The 20710-nt window shown below is 34.5% G+C and overlaps 1 protein-coding gene across 1 annotated transcript; it reads right to left on the reverse strand.

The window, feature by feature from the left end:
* Window positions 1–282: 282 nt before the first annotated feature.
* On the reverse strand, window positions 283–17290 carry LOC125829888 (mediator of RNA polymerase II transcription subunit 25). Its single transcript, XM_049509109.1, is given in 15 exon segments — window positions 283–647; window positions 752–841; window positions 3381–3474; window positions 3597–3665; window positions 4479–4507; window positions 4951–5004; window positions 7118–7257; window positions 8134–8152; window positions 8154–8384; window positions 10476–10541; window positions 10623–10808; window positions 11568–11698; window positions 12279–12342; window positions 12539–12569; window positions 17048–17290. Coding segments are annotated over 12 exon segments (1194 nt in total). The 5' UTR covers window positions 11694–11698; window positions 12279–12342; window positions 12539–12569; window positions 17048–17290; the 3' UTR covers window positions 283–557.
* Window positions 17291–20710: the final 3420 nt, after the last annotated feature.

A 20710-nucleotide genomic window follows, 5' to 3' on the forward strand; every position in this document is an offset into this window, starting at 1 on the left:
CTCCCACTAGGTAACTTTGTTCACCAAAGCTAGAACAAATAAGAAGATGCACCAAGTATTTTTTGTCTTTCTTCTTGTTAGGTTGGGGGCACCTTGGATGTCTAGGAAAAATTATGTTTTTTATCTTAAGAATTAAACCTGAGATTTCATGGTGCTCAACCAACGTCATTGACCACTGGATCACACCAGTAGATCCTATGTTATCTAGAGAGAAATCTATGATCTCGAAAAAAGTTGAAAGATAAAAAGGTAAATATAACAAAAATGAAACTTTTGTTTCTTCAACCTGTAAATCCAATAGTTTCAACAGGAATAACTAACAAGCATTCCACAATGTGAGGTTTGGGTTTGGGGATGAAGAACAATAGTCATATTGGGCAAGCCAATTTCTCCAACAGTGCATGAAAAAACAGTTCAAAATTCAATAGCTAAGTAGTAGAAATTTCTGCTGCTTTAGCTTGATGAAAATTTCTGCAATGGCTGGTAGTCAAATTCATTGTTACATTTAATCATCAAAACTCAAAAATTCTAGCCAGTCCTGGTTATCCTAGTCCGCCTCAGTATTGGTTGTGCTGCAGCTGCTGCACTCCGGGAGGTGGTTGTGCTTGCAACTGCTGGTTGGGTATCGTTGGCCTAAACCTCATGTTCTGAAAAAAATCAAACATCCATGAATTTGAGATATCACAAAAAATATAGCTCCATTTAAATGGTCATGTAATCAAAAGATTCAAAGTATGTCAAGGTTTCTTACCTCATTAGATAAGAGCAATCCAATTAAGCGGAAACTTATATCAGTAACATAGACGAACAATGTCTGTGATGGTAGATTAATTACTGCAGACTAAACAAATATAAAGAGAAAAATGTCAGTTGAGATTTCAGACTAAAAAAACTGCATAAGAGCTCCTTATAAAGTATTGCATATACGTAAAAGAGAGAGAGGTTTGTGGATCGCCCACCCTCTCCGCAAAGGAAATAAAAAAGAAATATGGTAAAGGGCAGAGGAGCACAATTTTTTCAGTAGATAGTTCAGAGAACAGTCATTAGACCTAGCAACTTTCAATAGTGACTGAATTCAATTTGTATACATTGTAAATTAGAATTGCCACATGGGAAAAGAAGATCATTTCATCAGATAAATACTACCAGTCAGAATAAAAAAGAGGGAATCGCTAAATCTCAGCGACGCGGTGAAAGATCTAAAAGAGGTGGATGATCCTCAGTCGCCACTCCTTTTGTAGTCAACCTGGCCCGAGAAGGTTTCTCAAGTTCCAGATCAAGTATGGGCTTCGGTGCCGTTGTGCAAGGCCTAACGACTGTATGGAGGATATCGACTGCCACAAATACTACTGGAACCAGATTAAGTTGACAATTTCTGTAGCTTTCTCAAGGAATGAGAAATTGACGACGCAGATGAATGTCTTAATGATCTGACTCACAATTGCCAGTATGCTGATACTAAAACTGCTCTACTTTGTAAGGTGTTAAGCAAGTAAAAATTCAACCACTAATGTGACTTCATTTTATAAACATCTCGAGTTGTCTGCAGATTCTGTATATATAGTGGCAAATATCCATGTGTTTTTTTCTTCTGATACTCGCTGATGCTGTGAAATTTGACCAGTTTCTGCATCAACATGCTCTTAGTACCCCTAAACCCTTATTTTAGAAAGAAAAAGAAAATGAACCTTGTATTCAACTCAACCCGACAGCTAACAATGTGGTGAGAACCTTGTAAAGGGGTGTATCAACTCCAGGTGAATTGGTAGTGTATAAGGTATTATATTCCACTACAGGAGAACAGTATCTACTTTTAAAAGCCTCTTTAAATGGATTATACGTCTACGTTTATGCACATAATTATATTAATTACATGGAAATGCAATACACATCTTCATGATAAATCAATAATGCTTCTGGAAGTTATAATATACACTACTTAGAGTAAGACTACCAACTTCAGATGATACATCATAAACAATAATATCACACCTTGCCATTCTCGGCCTGTATGGGTGCAAATCATATGACCGTGTAACGGAGATGCCATAATTCATAGTAGGATTCTTAAACTTTGTTAAGAATCAAAAACTTATCACTATGGCAAGAGCCTATTCCTTGTAAATCTATGAAATGTGTAAAATCCCTTTAATTGTGTAAATAAGAACAGATTTACTCTTCTTTCCTTTTTGGGATACTTGTAAAAATTATACAAACCCCAACATGCTTGAGGGAATAAGCAAGCAATTCATTCTCAAATCTTTTCTTACTTTGCCTGGTATGAAAGCCTCTAAGATCTTGGTAGAGACTCAAATAGCTTCTGCTATTGGCAGCCGTGCCAGCCAAAGTGTTCGTCCCTATATTATCTTCTTCCTTTTTGCATCTATCATAGTTCTATCTCTCAGGCGATGGTTATAGCACACTATTTCGACAACCGACCATGCTACTTCCTATGCGACTGGTGTCCTCCCATGATCTTGAATTTATATCATAGCCAAGGATTTAGATCCCTACTCTGAAAATTCGTCTATAAGAGCCGAGGGCTTGAGTCCCTACTCTAAAAGTTCTTTCCCCATTTCGCTGAAAGCTCTACTCTAGAAATTTTTTCTCCCTACCCTAAAAATTTCCCTCTCGGCCTCTCCCTCTTCCAATACCTCTTCCTCTAATTCTTTTTCTTCTTAAAAGAAGCTTCTCTCTCGTCCAAAAGTTCCATAATAAAGGACTATTTCCTTTCCCGGGAAAAAAAGGAAATCTTTTTCTTCTTCTTATTCACCAATAAACCAAAATAATTTCTTCTATTTATTCACCAAAAAAGGCGGTTCAGACCAATGGAACTGGAATCCTACCTTCACCGGATGCAAGGGTAGAACACATATTCCATTACCCATTGCTTCGAATCTAGTGTTTCTTGAAAGAACAAAGCATGTCATAGATTGCCATCTTATTTTATTTTGGTGACAAGGGAACCCGCGACCGCTATAGCTCACAAACCACACAGAGGTAAATCGCACTAGGCAAACCCTGTGCAATGAGCTTGACTCAGAAGGTCAACTCCTTGTTGTCGCAAGCAAGGGGTTTCAAACTTGAGACCTCCATTATGGATGTCCCAAGTCAAACCATCTGAGCCACTGATTGAACCGGATTGCAACGTGGCATGTTTCGTCAACTCAAATGATCAACTAGTAAATATTCTTACAAATTACTTTGTGGCTCCAAAATTGAGAATATTTATGGCAACTTAAGAACATACTTGAGGGAATAAGCAAGCAATTCATTCTCGAATCTCTTTTTTTCTTTTTACAACTCTAATATTCTAGCATAATGAATTATAACTGAACTCTGCTCTACTCGCAAAATCTTTAAGACTTGAGAAAACTTACTAAGTTCCTTTCTTGCAGATTGTTAAGAACTCCATGCCTGTCAATTGCCCAAAAAGCTAGAATATCTGCCTTTCCAGTGGTGCACTGTCTAACTCTAGCATAAATGTCACAAAATATCAGGAGCTGTAACTTGTACTTTGCATGACTGAACAGGAATCAATATCTGATAAATGAAGAAGATCCAACAAGATAAGAAGTTTTGTCTCAGAAAATTACTGTTGAAACATATGATCTTTGAGCATAAAGCGGTGAATTTGCAATGTTTGGGGCAAATTTGCAGTAGGCCTGAGAAAAATAAAAAACAGTTCAAAGTATTAACGTAGTCCAACACTTTGAAACTTTTATGGTTGATCAAAGAAGACATCAAGATAAACAAAGAGGAGGAAAGAGGCATCAAGTGATTGTAAAATTAAAGAGCAATGCAGAGGAATGGGACTTTATAGGACTTCTGTAAGTACTTTCAGCAAATGTAATTTTTTGTGAAATACCAAGTTACCAGTTATAGATCTTAATCATTTAGATCCATTAAGAGATTGTAAAATTAAAGAACAAACACTGTTAAAGTTTAATATCTGAATAGATTTAGACCTAAAAAACAAAAGACTTGATGACTAAGATTTGAAATCTAAATAAGAATAAAACCTTCATTGACTGCAAACAAATGAGGTCTTACACTATCTCCTTTTCATTACTAAAAGAGGAAATTGGATGAGCTCTAGTAAAAGAATATTGTTAAGGATCATCAGACTAAAATCACCCATCTCTCCCAAAGTAACAAGTTTTGAAACTTAACAATGAGGTCTTTCGTCTCTTCACCAATTTTTAGTTCGCTGCTGTTGGAAGAACTTGAGGTTAAGTTCACGAGAAATGAAATCTATCTTATTTTTGAGTTGAGTCCTCAACATCAGTTCTTTAGTTTTATGTGATAAATGTTGCCATCTCTGTACCATCTTAACCTTGAAACATAATGATACACTCTCCTACACACGAGGAGAAAGAATTCTGTAGCTTCATTCAACAGAGGGTTACTACCATTGCAATCAACTTGAATTGTAAATGTTGGACAGTTGAAACAAGCATTAATGAAAATGTACTTACGATTCAGAAGCTGAAGATTTCTTGTACCCCTGTCACGAGAGAAAATAAACCACAAGATCTTACTCAATCATCAAAGAATTAAATAGACATTTTAAAACAAGAAAAAGGAATTACACAATAGTTTTTTCAATAATAAAAAAAAACGAGAAATCCCCGAGGGTCACTGGCTCATGATTCGAAACTCGGTAGATAAGGAGTCAGACCCTCTGTCCTTCTCCACTTAAATAACAGGACTTTTTCTAGAGAAAAGATTCGACCCGTGATGTGTGCTTAACCTACACATCATGGATTGTGCTCTTACCATTAGACCAAAGCTCTGGGATCAGAACTACATAATACCTCAACATGCTACTTTATCTATCAAATGAAAATTGGAGCGCCATCCTGTGGGTTTTAGCACCTAACAATGAAAACTATTGAAAGGAACAAAATTCTAAATAAAACTTCCCACACAAGACAAATTTAAACACACCTGTAGTTTCGAAATATGTTCAGGTTGACCCCCCCTCACCATACATAAATTTCCCTGAAACATTTTCATCAAAATGTTAGCAATGCTTCATCAACATCATGTCAAAATGCAGGAGCCTGCACTTAAATCTCTAAGGACGAATATTGGAAAAAAGAATAAAGCATGTGGATGACTAAAAAGTTCACCAAATCTCCATTATAGAAACATACACCGAAAAATACATCTGAAGATATCAGCAATACCAATCCCATTTGCCAACATAGCCAATAACTTGAATTCATGCAATTCATAAGGAAATACCTACACTAAACACATTTTGCTTTTGATAGTAGTGTTATGAGTACTCCAAAGTTCTACTTTGTTGGTCCTTTACCAGGCCTTGTCACAATTTCTTGGCAAAGTCAGTGCACACAAAGGTTTATTTATCTATTGCATCACAAATAACTTTTTTCTCGAGGAATTAAGATCTCTTGGAGACTTAAAAAGAATAGAAGAAAATGGCCTTTCAGATCTCTTATGTGTAAAAGTGAAGATCACTTGTAACTTGTAAGAAAAACATAAAACTAAAAAAAATTGCAAGTGACCTAAAAAGCCAATTCTCCCCTTTTTCTCCATAACAAAGAGGTCACAAGTTAGGTAATTCACAAAAGTTTGGTTATGGTTCAAGTAAATAAAACTGAAGTAACATCATACAAAATAGTACTAGTCGTTTTTTCACAATACATATGAAGCAACTTAGCACTTCTCCGAATTGTCAAGGAAGATTAGGTCACTAGAATAAGCGTAGACGAGTAAACAAAGCACCATATTTTTAATAGAAAAAGTAAGATACCTAGCTGACTTCTTACTATTGCCCTTCTCAGCTAAAAGCATTGTCTATGGCTCAACAACGAAAAAAATATATGGCCCTTTCTGACTGTCAACTTTCTTGATGTGCCAAAAAGGCTGTTAATCATGTTCTGCTCATAGTACTTCCACTTTGACATCTTAAGATGCCATGTTAACTACTTTGGTTTGAGTGTTTTCTTACAAACTAATTAATTCGATACTCATCTTTTATCAGAAAAATTCAGTACTCATCCAGTCGTATCAAGCTTAAGCATCATCTTGCAACTATATGCTAAATGCTCATCTAGTCAGTTCATGTTTTAAGTATTGTTCAATAATTGTTCAGTTAGGATTTTGCATGGCGAACCCCCTCCCTCCCTCTCAATGAGCCATCCTCTGATTTCACAGTTTTATTTTCTGCTATCTTATACTGTTCATAATCCTAACTTAAAACTCTCTGAGACTATGTCACTAAAGAAAGCAACAAAATGACTAAGAACTGGAACACATCACTGAATTTTGTTGAACTAGGACACAATTCACATTAGTTTAATTTCTTTACTGCCTTTTACAAATTTCCGACATCACTGGTCAACATTCTCTTTTGTTAATTACTGGTCAAATAATTATCAATGGAGCAACTTCATTTCAGGGTTGAGTAACTAGAAACTGGATATTAGGGTCAGAGTAAAGCATCAATTCAGACTTTACAAGAACAAATCTCCCAGATATTGATGGATGACACTTGGATGTGATATTTGCACAGTTGGTGTCTAGGAAACGAAGCAAGATATTAGCAGTCAATTGAAACCTTCAAAGTGACTTCAGAAAAAGCCCATTAAAAGAATTCAGAAGTGGTCATCACAGACATGTGCAGTAAACAACAAAACTCTACCACCATACAAATCTTTCAGCTTATAGAACTTAGGCGTTACACTACAATGATCATGAGGTTACACCAAATAACAGATAATTTGTAAAACTTTTGTTCTTTTTCAAAAGTTAAGACATCTTAACCTAATCCATAAGCCTGCCAGATCATAGTGAGAAGAAAAAATAACCACTACATAGCGGTTTGGGAGCATCCAATGTAGAATTGACATCAGAGATAGTAGGGCTAGTCAATTAATGAATCGCAAACTTCTTGACTTTTAAATCAAGGTATCAACTAGCAGCATAAAAACATCAACAAAAACTAAATATACGGCACTCTTTAAAATAGTTCACATTTAAATCATAACTGTCATTTAGACAGTAAAAACTTTATTGGAGGATTTTCTTATGGAGCATAGAGTCTGTCGTCCATCTTCAGCTCTTTCTACTTATTAGTTGGCCTTACCTCCCAGAATTCGACATAACCTGATGGAGCTGATGGTACTGTAGCCAATGTTTGCTGTTGAGATAGAGACATGTTAGCCTCTGCACTGTTATTCCTGCCAAGAGGAATATTTCCAGCTGAAATTGGTTGTTGATTCATAACTGAAAGGTAACAGAAAAGAGTCAGAGCTCCTTCAACAAAACTCAGTGAATCACTAATATAACATAGGATGCTCTACAGGAGATTTATGAACCAACAACTATCGACATTGAAGCAGTTTACATATGTTACAGACGAGATTCATTAATTTTGACTTGCATTAATTTGAAGTTAAAAGTAAGACAGTATTCATGCAGAGATACAACTCAACCCAACATCAGAAAAGGACAATGATAGATGAGGTTAAGAAGAAGAAAGGAAAAGTTCCGACTACTTTTATGCATCAAACAATTGAGACAGGGTGATGGATATATATATTAGACATGTATTAGACTATTAGCAATAGAGGAACTGTATCCATTAAGCAATCAGTCATCTATCTAACAGGTCTAGCCAACACCAGCAGTTGCAGCAAATTAATCAGCAACAGCATAAGGAAGAACAAAAAGGAAAAAATAGAGTGAAAGCATTCACATTAATCCTGAATTGTGTTGGTTCACTATCATCATCGTTCATGATCATCTATTGTTATGCTGCTACTATTGATACTACTGTTATTACTATAACTATTGGTATTATTATTTGGCTTTTTCTTCTGTCTGGATTCGATCAAGAGTAATGAAAAGTTTATGTTAAACCCAAATTATATCCAGCTAATACACTTCTTCCAGCTATGGAAGATGTGCTGTGGTATGTCTAACTTCACTGTGCTGCAGTTGTTGTCAATCGCTCCCTTTCATTCATCATTTAATCATGGACTTCTCCTCTAGAGGGTACTTCTCATTTTATATTCATAAAATAATCTTCTTTCAACAGAAAAAGGACATCTAAAATGAATCAGGCATATCTGTAACACTATCCAGAGAAAACATTCATACCAGGCATGTATGCAAGAGAGAGTTCCAGAATTTGCCTGACCTGATGGATTAGAAGTTGCTGCTGGACCGGAAACTGGAGGTACAGAAGACATATCCATTTCAACCAGGGTCTGGTTTGGCGCCAAACTTTCCATTTCAGTGTGACTGAAAGCAGCACAGGCCTCACTGAAATTTTCCGAAATTAATACAAGAAAATTTGGATTCTTAGACGTATCAACGGGCGGGGCAGCTGCTTGTCGATCACATTTTCCCTAGATCAAGACAAGTTTGCACTTAGTATAGGTAACTAAAATGAAGGGGCAGTATGTTTCCTACTTCAAATCAGCAGCAATAAAATATAACCAGGTTAGCATTTGCATGCCAAGTCAGCAGGATTTAAATTTATTCTTCTGAATGATGAAAGGATTTAAAGACAGAAATCATGACTTTAAGCAAGAACATTAGCATGGGGGATTTCAAGATATCAAAAGAGAAACCAATAACTTATCCAAAATTCCCTAAATGGTGACAACTTTAAATTGGCAACAAAGTTTGCAAGAACCTACTTTTTTGGAGCACTTGGTAAATCTTTACTTATGATAAACAAGCACCATGAGTTCGAAATAATTGTGACTATAAACTTTACCATAGATCACCTTTCTCTATTGAAGACAAAACAATAACAAATGATAACGGCGTGTAGACTAATAAATAATGGTGGAGCAAGTGAGTAATTGAATCCACTCCATTGAAAAAATGTACTATGCGACATTTTATTGTTTAATTGAAACCCCCTAGTATAAATTCCTGGCTTCACCACTGCTATCAAATTTGGATTTACTATCCTAAATCCATAGTTTTGAAAAATTGGGATGCTCCTGATGGCATAACCACCCAAGAAAAAAACTTAAAAGAAGAGTTCCTCTAACAACATTCCATGCAACTTAAGACTATGGAGAAAATGGTCAAAAGCCCCCCCAGCCTATAGCCGGATTTCCAACTACACACTCATACTTTACGGGGGTCCTATTACCCCTGAACATTTTAAAAGTAGAATATATAACCCCTTAATAACTCACCCCCAGATTCGTATTAAGTAGTGCTGGACACGCGCCCGCCACATAATATATATTTTTTTAATGTATAAAAATCAATTATTTTGTTTTCTTTCATCTCCAGGCATGGCATCAGCCACTGGCCAGAGATTTTTCATCCATTTTCATCCAAATTTCTCTCGATTCAACCTTCAAAAATTCCCACTTTTTTTCAATAATCGCCTAATTACCCTTCAAAATCTCAGTTTCTACACCATTTCCTGTTTTTTCTCTCGATATTGATGAAATTTCACTCAAAATCATTAACAATTTAATGCTCCAAAAAGTCGGTCAATTTTGGGGATTAAATTTTTAGATGCAATTAGTTTAGTTTAGTTGGGTAGAAATCTTTAAAATGAAGATATTGTAAGATTTTTGTACTATTCGATATTTATTGTAGATTTGATAGTCAAAGCTTTATCAGATCTGAAATAGGAAGGTAAATGCAATACCTAACTATTTAAATTTTGTGTTTATGCTTGAATCTGCATCTCCTACTTTAAAAATCTTGAAGCTACAAAGGAAGTGGCAATGGTGGTTCACAACGAAATTGATGGTTGATGGGTTTGTTCTCACATAGTGGAAGGCCGATGAAGACGAAGAATTGGTGGTGGATGAGTGAAGTTCACATGGTGCCGCCGCCGATGCAGCCCATGTTGCTGTTGCTGGTATTTCTTGTTAAAGAGAAAGAAGAAAAGGTTGCTGGTGTTTCTTGTTAAAGAGAAAGAAGAAAAAGAACGTTAAAAGTAAAATAAATAAAATAAAAGGAAACATAAAAAAAAATTAATAATGAAATAAAAGAAACACTTATAAAGTTAAAGTTTTATTATTTGTTTTTCCTCTTACTCTCTCAAAGAGAGTGAACTACACATTCCTTGCCACCTCAGCACATAGGGAGCAAATAACTCCATTTTAAAATAGTCTAAGGGGTAATAGGACCACCCTAAAGTATGAGTGTGTAGTTGGGAATCCGACTATAGGTTGGGGGGGCTTTTGATCATTTTCTCTAAGACTATGTGCACTCATTGAAAGGAGAAAAAAAACTATATGGTACCATCACTTTACAGTCCGAATCTTCAACATTGAACTATTATAGATGAGTCCCAAATTTAGCAACTCTTTAATTGAAAGAGGGTGACGCAATTAATCCTACAGGAGTTTGAATGGACATGCAAACAGTAATTACCGTGTATCACTTCAACATATTATCAACAGGTTTTGACCCTAAAAACAAGGGGAAAAGCTCAATGAAAAATTGTCCATAATTACCGCATTATATATTGCTCTTAATTTCGGAAGCTTCCTTGGGCATATAACAGAGAGGGAAACAGAGCACTGCAAGAAAAGAAAACATTCAGCGGAGGAATATGAGGGAAGCACCATGGTTTTGAAGAGAAAAGGGTTATCAACCAGTACCTGAGGAAATGCACTTGCAACTGTCTCAGCATCAGCTAGTCGAAGACTGGTATGTGCTTCATTATCACTCTGCTCCAGATTCAGCATAGCTGGATAATAAACTCGTCTAGGCAATGGATAAGGATTACTTGCAGCAACAAGAATGCAATGTCTTTGCCCATCAGCATTTTTGAGTGAAGAAAACATCTGAACGAAAAATCAGTCAAATGAATATATACATGCAGTATGAGGAAGAAACAAATTTGTTTTGCAGAGAAAGGCTATGTGAGCAAAGTAGGAGCAGTTCAGGTTACATTGTGCTCCAACACAGAAAGAAATTCCATCCACTATATAATCAATTCCTCCTACAGTACGATATAGGTCGATAACAAACTTGGGGCTTTAAGTATTGGCAACCATTTGTCTGGTTTTTATACCAAACAATCACAGTGACTAACTCCAAAAAGAAAACAGCACATTGGCATTTCTGTTTCAATCAGAAGCTTTTGTGACTTGTTGTGCTATACCCCAAACCCACCCCCTCTTCATTCTCCCTTAAACCCATTTCTGTAAACTTCTTTTCTTGGATCTTTCTGGTATTTCTTTAAAAAAAACTTTTGCTTTCCCCAATTCATATCTACTAGTTTATACACAAGAACCTTTAAATAGGAGGTCAAGAGGCTTAGTCACTATTCTGAACAGCAGTAGCATAGCAAAGAGCAACAACTACTACGCCTCAATCCCAAGTTAGCTAGACTGGTGAGTAATGGTACAGAATATACAAAAAATATAATTGATAATCATATGGACCTCACAGAACTCCCAAGAAAGCAAAAGAAAGCACAAAGAGGAAAGCGTGTGATAGAAAATAAAATAGTAAGAGATGCGTATACCAAGCAAAACAAAACTACTGCTCATAATATCAGAAATGCTCATTTTCAAAACATTATAAACAGTAAAACGCACCATCAATGCTTCAGCAAGGCCTTCTGCAGCGGCAACATCATTGAAACCACCGCCTGAGAAAGGTAGAGCGGATAGCCACTGGAAAAACAAATCTATGTCTCTTGTCCAGCCACTTTTTTGTAACATGCAAGCTGTGTAAGAGATGGTGAAACAGAAGATGGAGAAAAATGAAACGTCAACCAGAAAGAAAAAAGAAAAAGCTGTTTGTTCTTACGCAAGGAGAGGTGAAAGAAGCCTCAACATATTAAATTAGGACGCATTACTCCCGTCAAAGTTTTATAAGCCATAAGCTATAAGCCCATTCAACTAGGCTCTTTGTCTACTTTCATGGCTCATGCAAATAACACAAATTTAACAAATTATTCTGGTGCAACAAATATTTGACATACGGAAATCACATACTGAAATATTTCTCTAAACATGGAGCACACGAGGATCAAACAAGAAGATCGTTCTAATAATGGTGGAGTGGCCTACTGTACAAAACAGTCCATAAAATGCCTATTAAGATGATTCACCGACTAAATTTCAGTCATAGAGAGATCCTGTCTATTTAAAAATTGCTCCACATGTTTGTTCCTTTTTCTAGTTGAGATTGAGACAGGGTCTGAAGAAGGCTTTTCTATGTGAATGACACAACTACTGTTCATACTCAAGTTGCAATGGCGTCAGCCAAAATAAAAGGTAATTAAGAACAAAACGGATACAAACCACTGTAGGAATCATGCACATTAAAGACCACCAACGACAGCTCTACATCGCCAGCAGATGGGTTCTGGAATTTCAACAGAAGAAAAGTAAAATTAGCTTTAAAAAAAATAAGAAATTGATTATCGCCTTCAACTCATGCTGTAATGGAATATCATCTCCTCCTATTCAAGTATATAGTATTTGGACATTACAATCACCGTCATGGAATACTAAAAACGAAAAAAAAAGGTTTACAAGATGAACAATATGAATTTACAAACCTGTTCTACTGAATCAGCTTCAGCGAAGGACCTGAAAATTTTACAAAAGCCTATAAGTCAAACGCAACATATATTGACATTTCAAATCAAGATATAGTTTCACGGCATCAAATTAAGATTTAAAGAAAACAGAAAAGGCTATTCCAACAGTATAAAACTCTCAGCTTTCTCTCTTAAGCTATAGAAGCAAGCAATTAAGGATCTAAAACAACCATACTATCGGGGGAAAACGATTTCAAAATGAAAAAGATCTAGGAGAAGCAAATCTTTGAATAGCCAAGAAGCACCACAGTCAATTTAGTGTACAATCATCACAAGGGTATTTTTGAAAAATCTCATTCTCTCAATGGGATAAGCCTATGAAAATGTCTACAACACCTATACTCCCGCAATAACAATGTTCTAGAAGATGGTTTGATTGAAAAACCAAACAGTGGCTTTGAAGAACCCCCAAACCAGCAACATATTCAGTAATCATTCAAGTGAAAGCTAATTAGTTCACTCCTCTAGCTAAAATCACTAAAGTGAAACAGAAAAAACTCCCAGACAGAATGGACGGCAATTATATGCACTGTAGCTGACGAGAGAAAAACTTATGTGAGTTTTAATAACCTAAGATCACCCCTTACAATAACAATTGCATAAAAACAAAGAGAGAAACAAAACAAAATAGGACATAAAACATTTCAAAACAAGGAAAGAAAGTTATAAAGTTATTGGATACTATATGTCATCTAATAATCACCCTTGAAAAGGAGAGAAATAAAAACTAATTTCACTAAAATTAATAGTTGACACGACTCGATTCCAATAGAACAACCACACCAAAAAGGAAATAAGCTTCAGTACATTGATAACAGTAAAATAAATGACAAATCAATTCATTTCATCTTATCTATGTTTGCTTGGATCGTTTCCTCTTGACTGATTAATGAATTTTTCAGTTTCAAAAACTGAAAAATTCATTAACCAGTAAAGAGAAAACAATCATAGCAAACATAGATCAAATGAAATGAGGGGTGTATGTGGATGAGACTGTACCGAATCATTTTCTCGAGGTAATCGGAAATGATTGTTTTCCAAAAAGGTCCCATGGCACAAGTGCCTTCAACGACAACGATTAGTTGTTTTTTCATCATTTCTGCTTTGCTAATGATTCTACAGATTGATTGTTGTTCGCCGCCTATGATTCTATTTATTAGATGGTATACAAGTTCAGGGATAGGGTTTAAACTGAAAATGTATGTATAGACATCGAAATTTTGTTGGATTTAAGATGGGACTCTATAAGACTTAGCCCAATCCATGTTCTCGTTAGAGGTTGTTGGAGATTTGGATGGGCCTCTACAAAAATCATAAATACGTTTTTGTAGGGGTCAAATGAAACCTGTTTATAATTCTTATAGAGGCCCATCCAAATCTACAAGAATCATAAACACCTGTTTGTAGAGATCCTCAACGTATATAATTTGGGTTTGAAGAACATGGATTGGGCTAAATCTTGAAAAGGCCCATCTTAAAGCCAACAAAATTTCGATGTCTACACATACATTTTCAGTTTAAACCCTATCCCTGAACATGTATACCATCTAATAAATAGAATTTTTAGGCAGCGAACAACAATCAATCTGCAGAATCATTAGCAAAGCACACATGATGAGAAAAAAGCTAATCGTTGTCGTTGAAGGCACTTGTGCCATGGGACCTTTCTGGAAAACAATCATTTCCGATTACCTTGAGAAAATGATTCGGTACAATCTCATCCACATACACCCATTCATTTCATTTGATCTATGTTTGCTATGATTGTTTTCTCTTTACTGGTTAATGAATTTTTCTGAAATTGAAAAATCCATTAACCAGTCAAGAGAAAAACGATCCAAGCAAACATAAATAAGATGAAATAATTGATTTGTCATTTATTTTATTGTTATCAATGTAGTGAAGCTTATTTCCTTTTTGGTTTGGTTGTTCTATTGGAATTGAGTCGCGTTGACGATTAATTTTAGTGAAATTATTTTTTATTGCTCTCCTTTTCAAGGGTGGTTATTAGATGACATACAATATCCAATAGCTTTATAACTTTCTTTCCTTGTTTTGAAATGTTTTATGTCCTATTCTGTTTTTTAATTCTTTTTTTTTTTTTGCAATTGTTCTTGTAAGGGGTGATCTAAGGTTCTTAAAACTCACATCAATTTTTCTCTCCTCCGCTACAAAGCAAACAATTACTGTCCATCTGGCTCCAGGGTTCTTTTTGTTTCACTTTAGTGATTTTAGCTAGAAGAGTCAACTGAGTAGCTTTCGCTTGAATCGCTATTGAATGTGTTGTTGGTTTGGGTTTTTCAAAGCCATTGTTTGCTTTTATTTTTCAATCAAACCAATTTCTAGAACATTCTTATTGCTGAAGTATAGGTGTTGTAGACATTTTCATAGGCTTATCCTATTGAGAGAATGGGATTTTTCCAAAATACTCTTATGATTTCCCCAAACCTCTTTAAGAGGCCCTCTTGTACTAAATGATGGACAAAGCGGTTTAAGGAGTATATAAAGTCGTTCAAAGTTGCAATTAGTGAAGTCGGGTACCATGGTGGTTTCTCCTCTCTTGTTTGGAGATGATGCTTTGGTGTTCTCTGATGCAAATGAGATCCAGCTAGACTTCCTTGGGCAAGTCTTGAATTGGTTCTAGGCGGTGTTAGGGCTTAAAATTAACCTCAGAAAATGTAAGATCATACCCATTGGTGCAATGAGTAATATTCACATGCTTGCCGGAGTTTTACAAGGTAGGGCAGGGTTCTCACTACTACCTACCTTGGTTTACCTTAGGTGATTCGAACAAGGATCTTGGTGTTTGGAATCTGATTATTTGGAGGGTAAAGAAGAGGTTAGCAAGTTGGCAGAAAAGATACTTGTCCAAATAAGGCACATAAGTGCTTATTAAAAGCACATTATCGAGTATCCCTACTTATTGTATGTCACTGTTCAAGGCACCTGTCACGGTGATTGGTAAACTAGAAATATTGCAAAGAAATTTCCTTTCAGATGCAGTGGATTGGACAAAGGTGAGACCATGACATCTCCTAAGCAGTAGGGAGGGCTTGGGGCCAAGACTTGAAGGTTTTTAACAAAGTACTTTGGGTAAATAATTGTGGAGATTTCTGGTGGAGGAAGAATCTTTATGGAGGGAGTTGATTATGGCTAAATATGGTGTAACCGAAGGATGATGGAGAACAAATGGGATCACAATGTCTTTCGGGTGTGGTGTATTGGAGGAATATAATGAAAGGGCGGGTTGCATTCTTTGATAACATTGTTTTTAAGGCTGGAGATGGGAGTAGAGTTAGATTCCGCGGGAAAATATGGTGTGGAGGAGTGGTGCTTAAGGATGAATTTTTGGTGTTGTATAGAGTCTCTTGCCAGAGGGAATGTTCTATTTAGCAATTAGGGAACACAAGGAGATGGTAGTTTTTGGGATATGAAGTTTAGGAGGAATTTCAAGGATTGAGAGGTGACTGAGTTTCGAAGATTCCAAATTTACTCCAAAAGCAAGGTGAGCCAATTGACAAGTGTGACCCTTGAGTTGGGATCTCAGGAATAACAACTCATTCTTAGACCTTAGTTTAGTTCTTTTATGAGAACTAGAAGCTCCTAGTTAGGACAGAGGTTAGTTTTCCACGTACTTCGGTCTGGATTCCTAAGGTGTCGAGGAAGGTGTGTTGCTTCACGTGGCTAGGCTACTAGAAGGGTGATTTTGACGGCGGAGAATCTTAGAACACGAAAGGTGGTTTGCATGAGTTGGTGTTGGGTAATGCAACATACTGCCTGTTGCGAGGCCCAAGTGATGAGTGGGGCCTGTGTCACTCATGGACAGACATAGAGAATACATGATGAGTTTGGTTAAGAAATCAAATTGTGCCCTTTTTATCTTTTGACATACAATAAGCACTTGATGTTCTCTTGACAGAACAACAGCGAAAAATATTGTGGATTAAGTACCAAAATTTGTCAAAAAGCTACCTTTTTCAAAAGTCCTATGTTTGCAGCAAACTCCTTCAAATATCCCAAGTCCAAACCTAGAAAACCCCCACTTAACCCTCTTCAAGAAGCTCCAGTCAAGGTCTCTGTTGAGCCAGAAAAAAGCTCAAGGTCAACATCCAACTTTGTTCTTGTTTCTTAATGTATTTCTGTATTCGATGAGCTCATACGAGCATAGTACGATATAGCTTTGTCAAATATAAACTAATTAAATCAAATCACACAAAATGCAATACATATAATCCTATACATTGCAAGCATAATTAAGAAATTAAACATTATCCTTGGATCTCCCCTCGCTACCATCTTAAGCTTTTGGATGAGATCGTCATACAAATTAGCACTATAGCATATGAATATTACTAAAATTGACTGTCAACCCGAACTCAATTCCAATTAAAAAAAAAACACACAGAACCAAAATAGTATAGTAACATGTTGCTGATATGAGTGAAATTGCATCGCCTAAATGAGTACCGTATGGTTTTAAGCCGGCGTAATTCGAATCGACTCTTCGCCGGAAAGTTCCGATAATTGCACCGCCGCACAAATGAACAACGATGAACTGTTTGTCCGCCATGTTTGCTTTGTAGAAGATTCTAGAAACTGAATACAAATTCCTTCGCTGGTTGGTTCTATCAAACTCCATAGCAATATCCATGAGCGATTAGCGAAGATTTAGAGCTTTTTCAGGTTTTTATACCTTTTCTGATGAAGAAGTATAGCAAACACCAAATGAAAAACTAAGGAAATAAAACTATTCAATCATAAGGTTAACAGCATTTTTTGCCACTCAATTATGGTTTTTTTTTTTAATTTTATTTTAATCTTGATAATATCATATTAAGTTTTTAATTGTTTACTTTTAATCATGTTTATTTGTATGCTTGTACGTAAATATTCATAAGTTTACATAGTTCTTAATCGTTTTATCCCTTAATTACTTATGTAACATGTTAAATTTGTATTAGGGAAAGGGGGAGGGAGAAGTAAAGCTCGAAAAACGAATCAATTTGTATAAGGACATTGTGATATATCGAGTAAGCAGCTAAGGCAAAGTTCACCTTTTAAGATCGATTATAACAAACTCGCGATTACATGAACAGACTGGCATTATATATTTTAAATATATTAAGTTATTATTTTGAAAATAAAATGCATGATTTACTTGTAAACAATTTAGGGACCAAAATGTTATTTCAATGTGTATGCTCCATAAACAAAAGACAAATTAGTGTCAAAAAAAAAAATATGAACCCACAAAAAAACTTACTTTTTTTCTGAGAAATTAACCAAATACTTTAACTTTTTAAAATAAACATTTTTCAAGAAAAGAAAAGGAAGACACCTTTAGCTTCCTATAAATTTGGCCCAATATGCTAGCATTGAACATTAGGGCCCATTCAATTTGCCTCAAATCTTTAATTTTTTGTAAAAATTAGGTAAATGACATAGTATAAGAAAGAAATTATTTTCTTTCCCTACTCTTTCATTAATTACCAAAAATCTCTTTTTTTAGTGTTTTTCAGATACATAATATAGTAGTGCTGATACTTAAATTATTAAGTTGTTGTTATCAGTTTAATGCGTTAAATAAGGGATTAAAAAATGAAATTATAATTAAAACATAAATTATAATGGACTCCCACAAATCACACTTATGTTTCTTCCTTCAACCAATCAATCGTTCATAATCCTCTAACTAAATTATATTTTTTTTATTTCAAATTATGAAACGTTCTCCCTATTCTTCGAAAAAACAGTAAAAGTTTTATTCAAACAATCAAAATATACTTTGTATCTGATAATAAAATATTGTTGTTTTTTATGATTTAAATCAATGTTACGATATTCAACATGTTAAAGAATACTACATATATAGAACCTTAATTGTTTTGTACCAATTGTAACATATACACAAATTTGTTATTTGATACTAAAATGTGTATCATATAAATAATAATTAGTTGGATATTTTGTATCTGATACACAATAAGATATTACCATTAGGTGTGATTTTAACTTTATATAAAAATTTGTTGATTTTTTTTTATTTAAAGCAATGTTACAAGATTCAACATGTTAAATGATACTAACTATATTGAAACTTACTTGTTTTGTACCAATTGTAACATATTATTTGATAGTAAATGTGTAACATATACATAATAATTGAATGGATATTGTGTATCTGAAAAAAATATGTTATCATAATTTGTGATTTTCATCAAGGTTACCACATGTTTTAATAGATACTAAATAAATTGAAAATTAGTTGTGGACTCAATTATGGAATATATAGTATCAGATAAGAATATCTGATAGTTATATTGTAGTGGCAGTATTGGTGTATAAGATACATAAATTGGAAAAATAATTAAAATAGGAATACAATTATTGAAAAAAACAGTCTTCAAATTAATAATTACTTAGAAAAACAATGTTGGAAAGGGAAGGAATATTACAAAATACTAATTAATCATATCTTCAACGCAATACTAAAACATAACTATATATTCTATATATATTAATCAGTCCACCTTCTGCTGGTATAGTGTAGAAACTCTTCGGCCTTGTAGGATCATCGTTATCGCTAACATATCCCGCCTTGAACTTGTCCATACCATACTTCCATAACAGTGTTGCATATCTATTGCGAAGATAGTCACTCCGAAAACTTATAGATGGAATGTTGATTTCGTCGCTCAAATATTCAGCAAAAGCATCTACATACATTCCACAATCACTGCAAACAAAAAGTAGATACATTTTTAAAAGTATATGATACTAAATAACAAGAAGACATAATATGTACACAAAATCAATTATATTGTATAATTCAATGTGATACAAATATAGGTTCTTTTAGGTATCATTTGGAGAGGTATCATTAACTATGATTCACAGTACAAAAACCAAACTAGATGCACATTTGTTGAATTAAGCAATTTTCTTATATACAATAATATTTTTCATTTGATACTAAATAACAACTACTTCATAAGAAAACATAAATGTACACAAATTGAATTGTTCCTTATATACAGTGACCAAAATCTAACCTACAAAATAAATGTGATTTAAGTACTTAACTTAGATACAGTTCTCTTAACTTTTTATACAATAACAGTTAACAAACAAAATCACGAAAAAATATTGTATCTGAGAAACAACTACATATTTCACAGATGATACTTAATAAAAAAATAAAAAAATTATTTATCATCAGATTTAAAAAAAAAAACAATAGGGGTAAGATATATGATAAAAAATGGGAAAAATTGATGCTTACATTTGGTAATGTTGGTCGAACAATGGGAGGGGCAACCTTTCTACCCCTTTTTTTTGGAGGGTTTTCGGATCTTTTGAAGTAGTTGCATGTACTTTCTTCTTCGATTCTTTCTTGCTAGAACTTGAATTTGTCATGGTTATCGGAATAGACAAACTTTTAGAACTGAAATATTTGCTGTTCGGATCTTCTGAATAAAAAATTAGAGATTAGTTAGATGTTAGATGCATAATGCAAGATAAAACGATTGATACAAAATAAAAGAAAAAGAATGGCGAAAATTACAATGAAGACGATGAGAAACCCTATTTGAACTCTGAATCCGATTTAAAAGTGATAGGATTCATTTCAAATTCAAAATTATTTGAGTTTAATAACTAAAATTGTAATGGGAGAGATTGGGGGCGAAATTTAGGGAATGGGAAAGATCTGATTTTGCTTCAAACTAATAATGTATCCGGTTAAGTTGAATTGGGGGAAAATAAGGGATTTTTGTATTTTAGTAAAAGAGTAGGAAAATATTGAGAATAGGTAAAGAAGCGTTGTGTATTTAAGTAATTTGTCCTAATTTTTATCCATCTTTGAGTCTTGTGGCCTTTATTTCAAAAAGATGGTGAAAAAACATTTGCTGGTTAGTTTTTGAAACAAATGCAGCCTAGATTTTCACTCAATAATAACATAATATATACATATATATATATATATTATTTTATTTTTTTTAAAAATATTATTATTATTATTATTATTATTTTAATGATAAAGAAAATACCATGAGTTGGGTTAGCTCAACAGTATGTATTTCGTAGTTTTGTCATATTTCTACTAGGTACTAGCTTATATGTTGGGGACGG

Source organism: Solanum verrucosum, unplaced genomic scaffold, assembly GCF_900185275.1.
Source record: "Solanum verrucosum unplaced genomic scaffold, falcon-dt-bn FXZP01000008.1, whole genome shotgun sequence".
NCBI classification, from domain to species: Eukaryota; Viridiplantae; Streptophyta; class Magnoliopsida; order Solanales; family Solanaceae; genus Solanum; species Solanum verrucosum.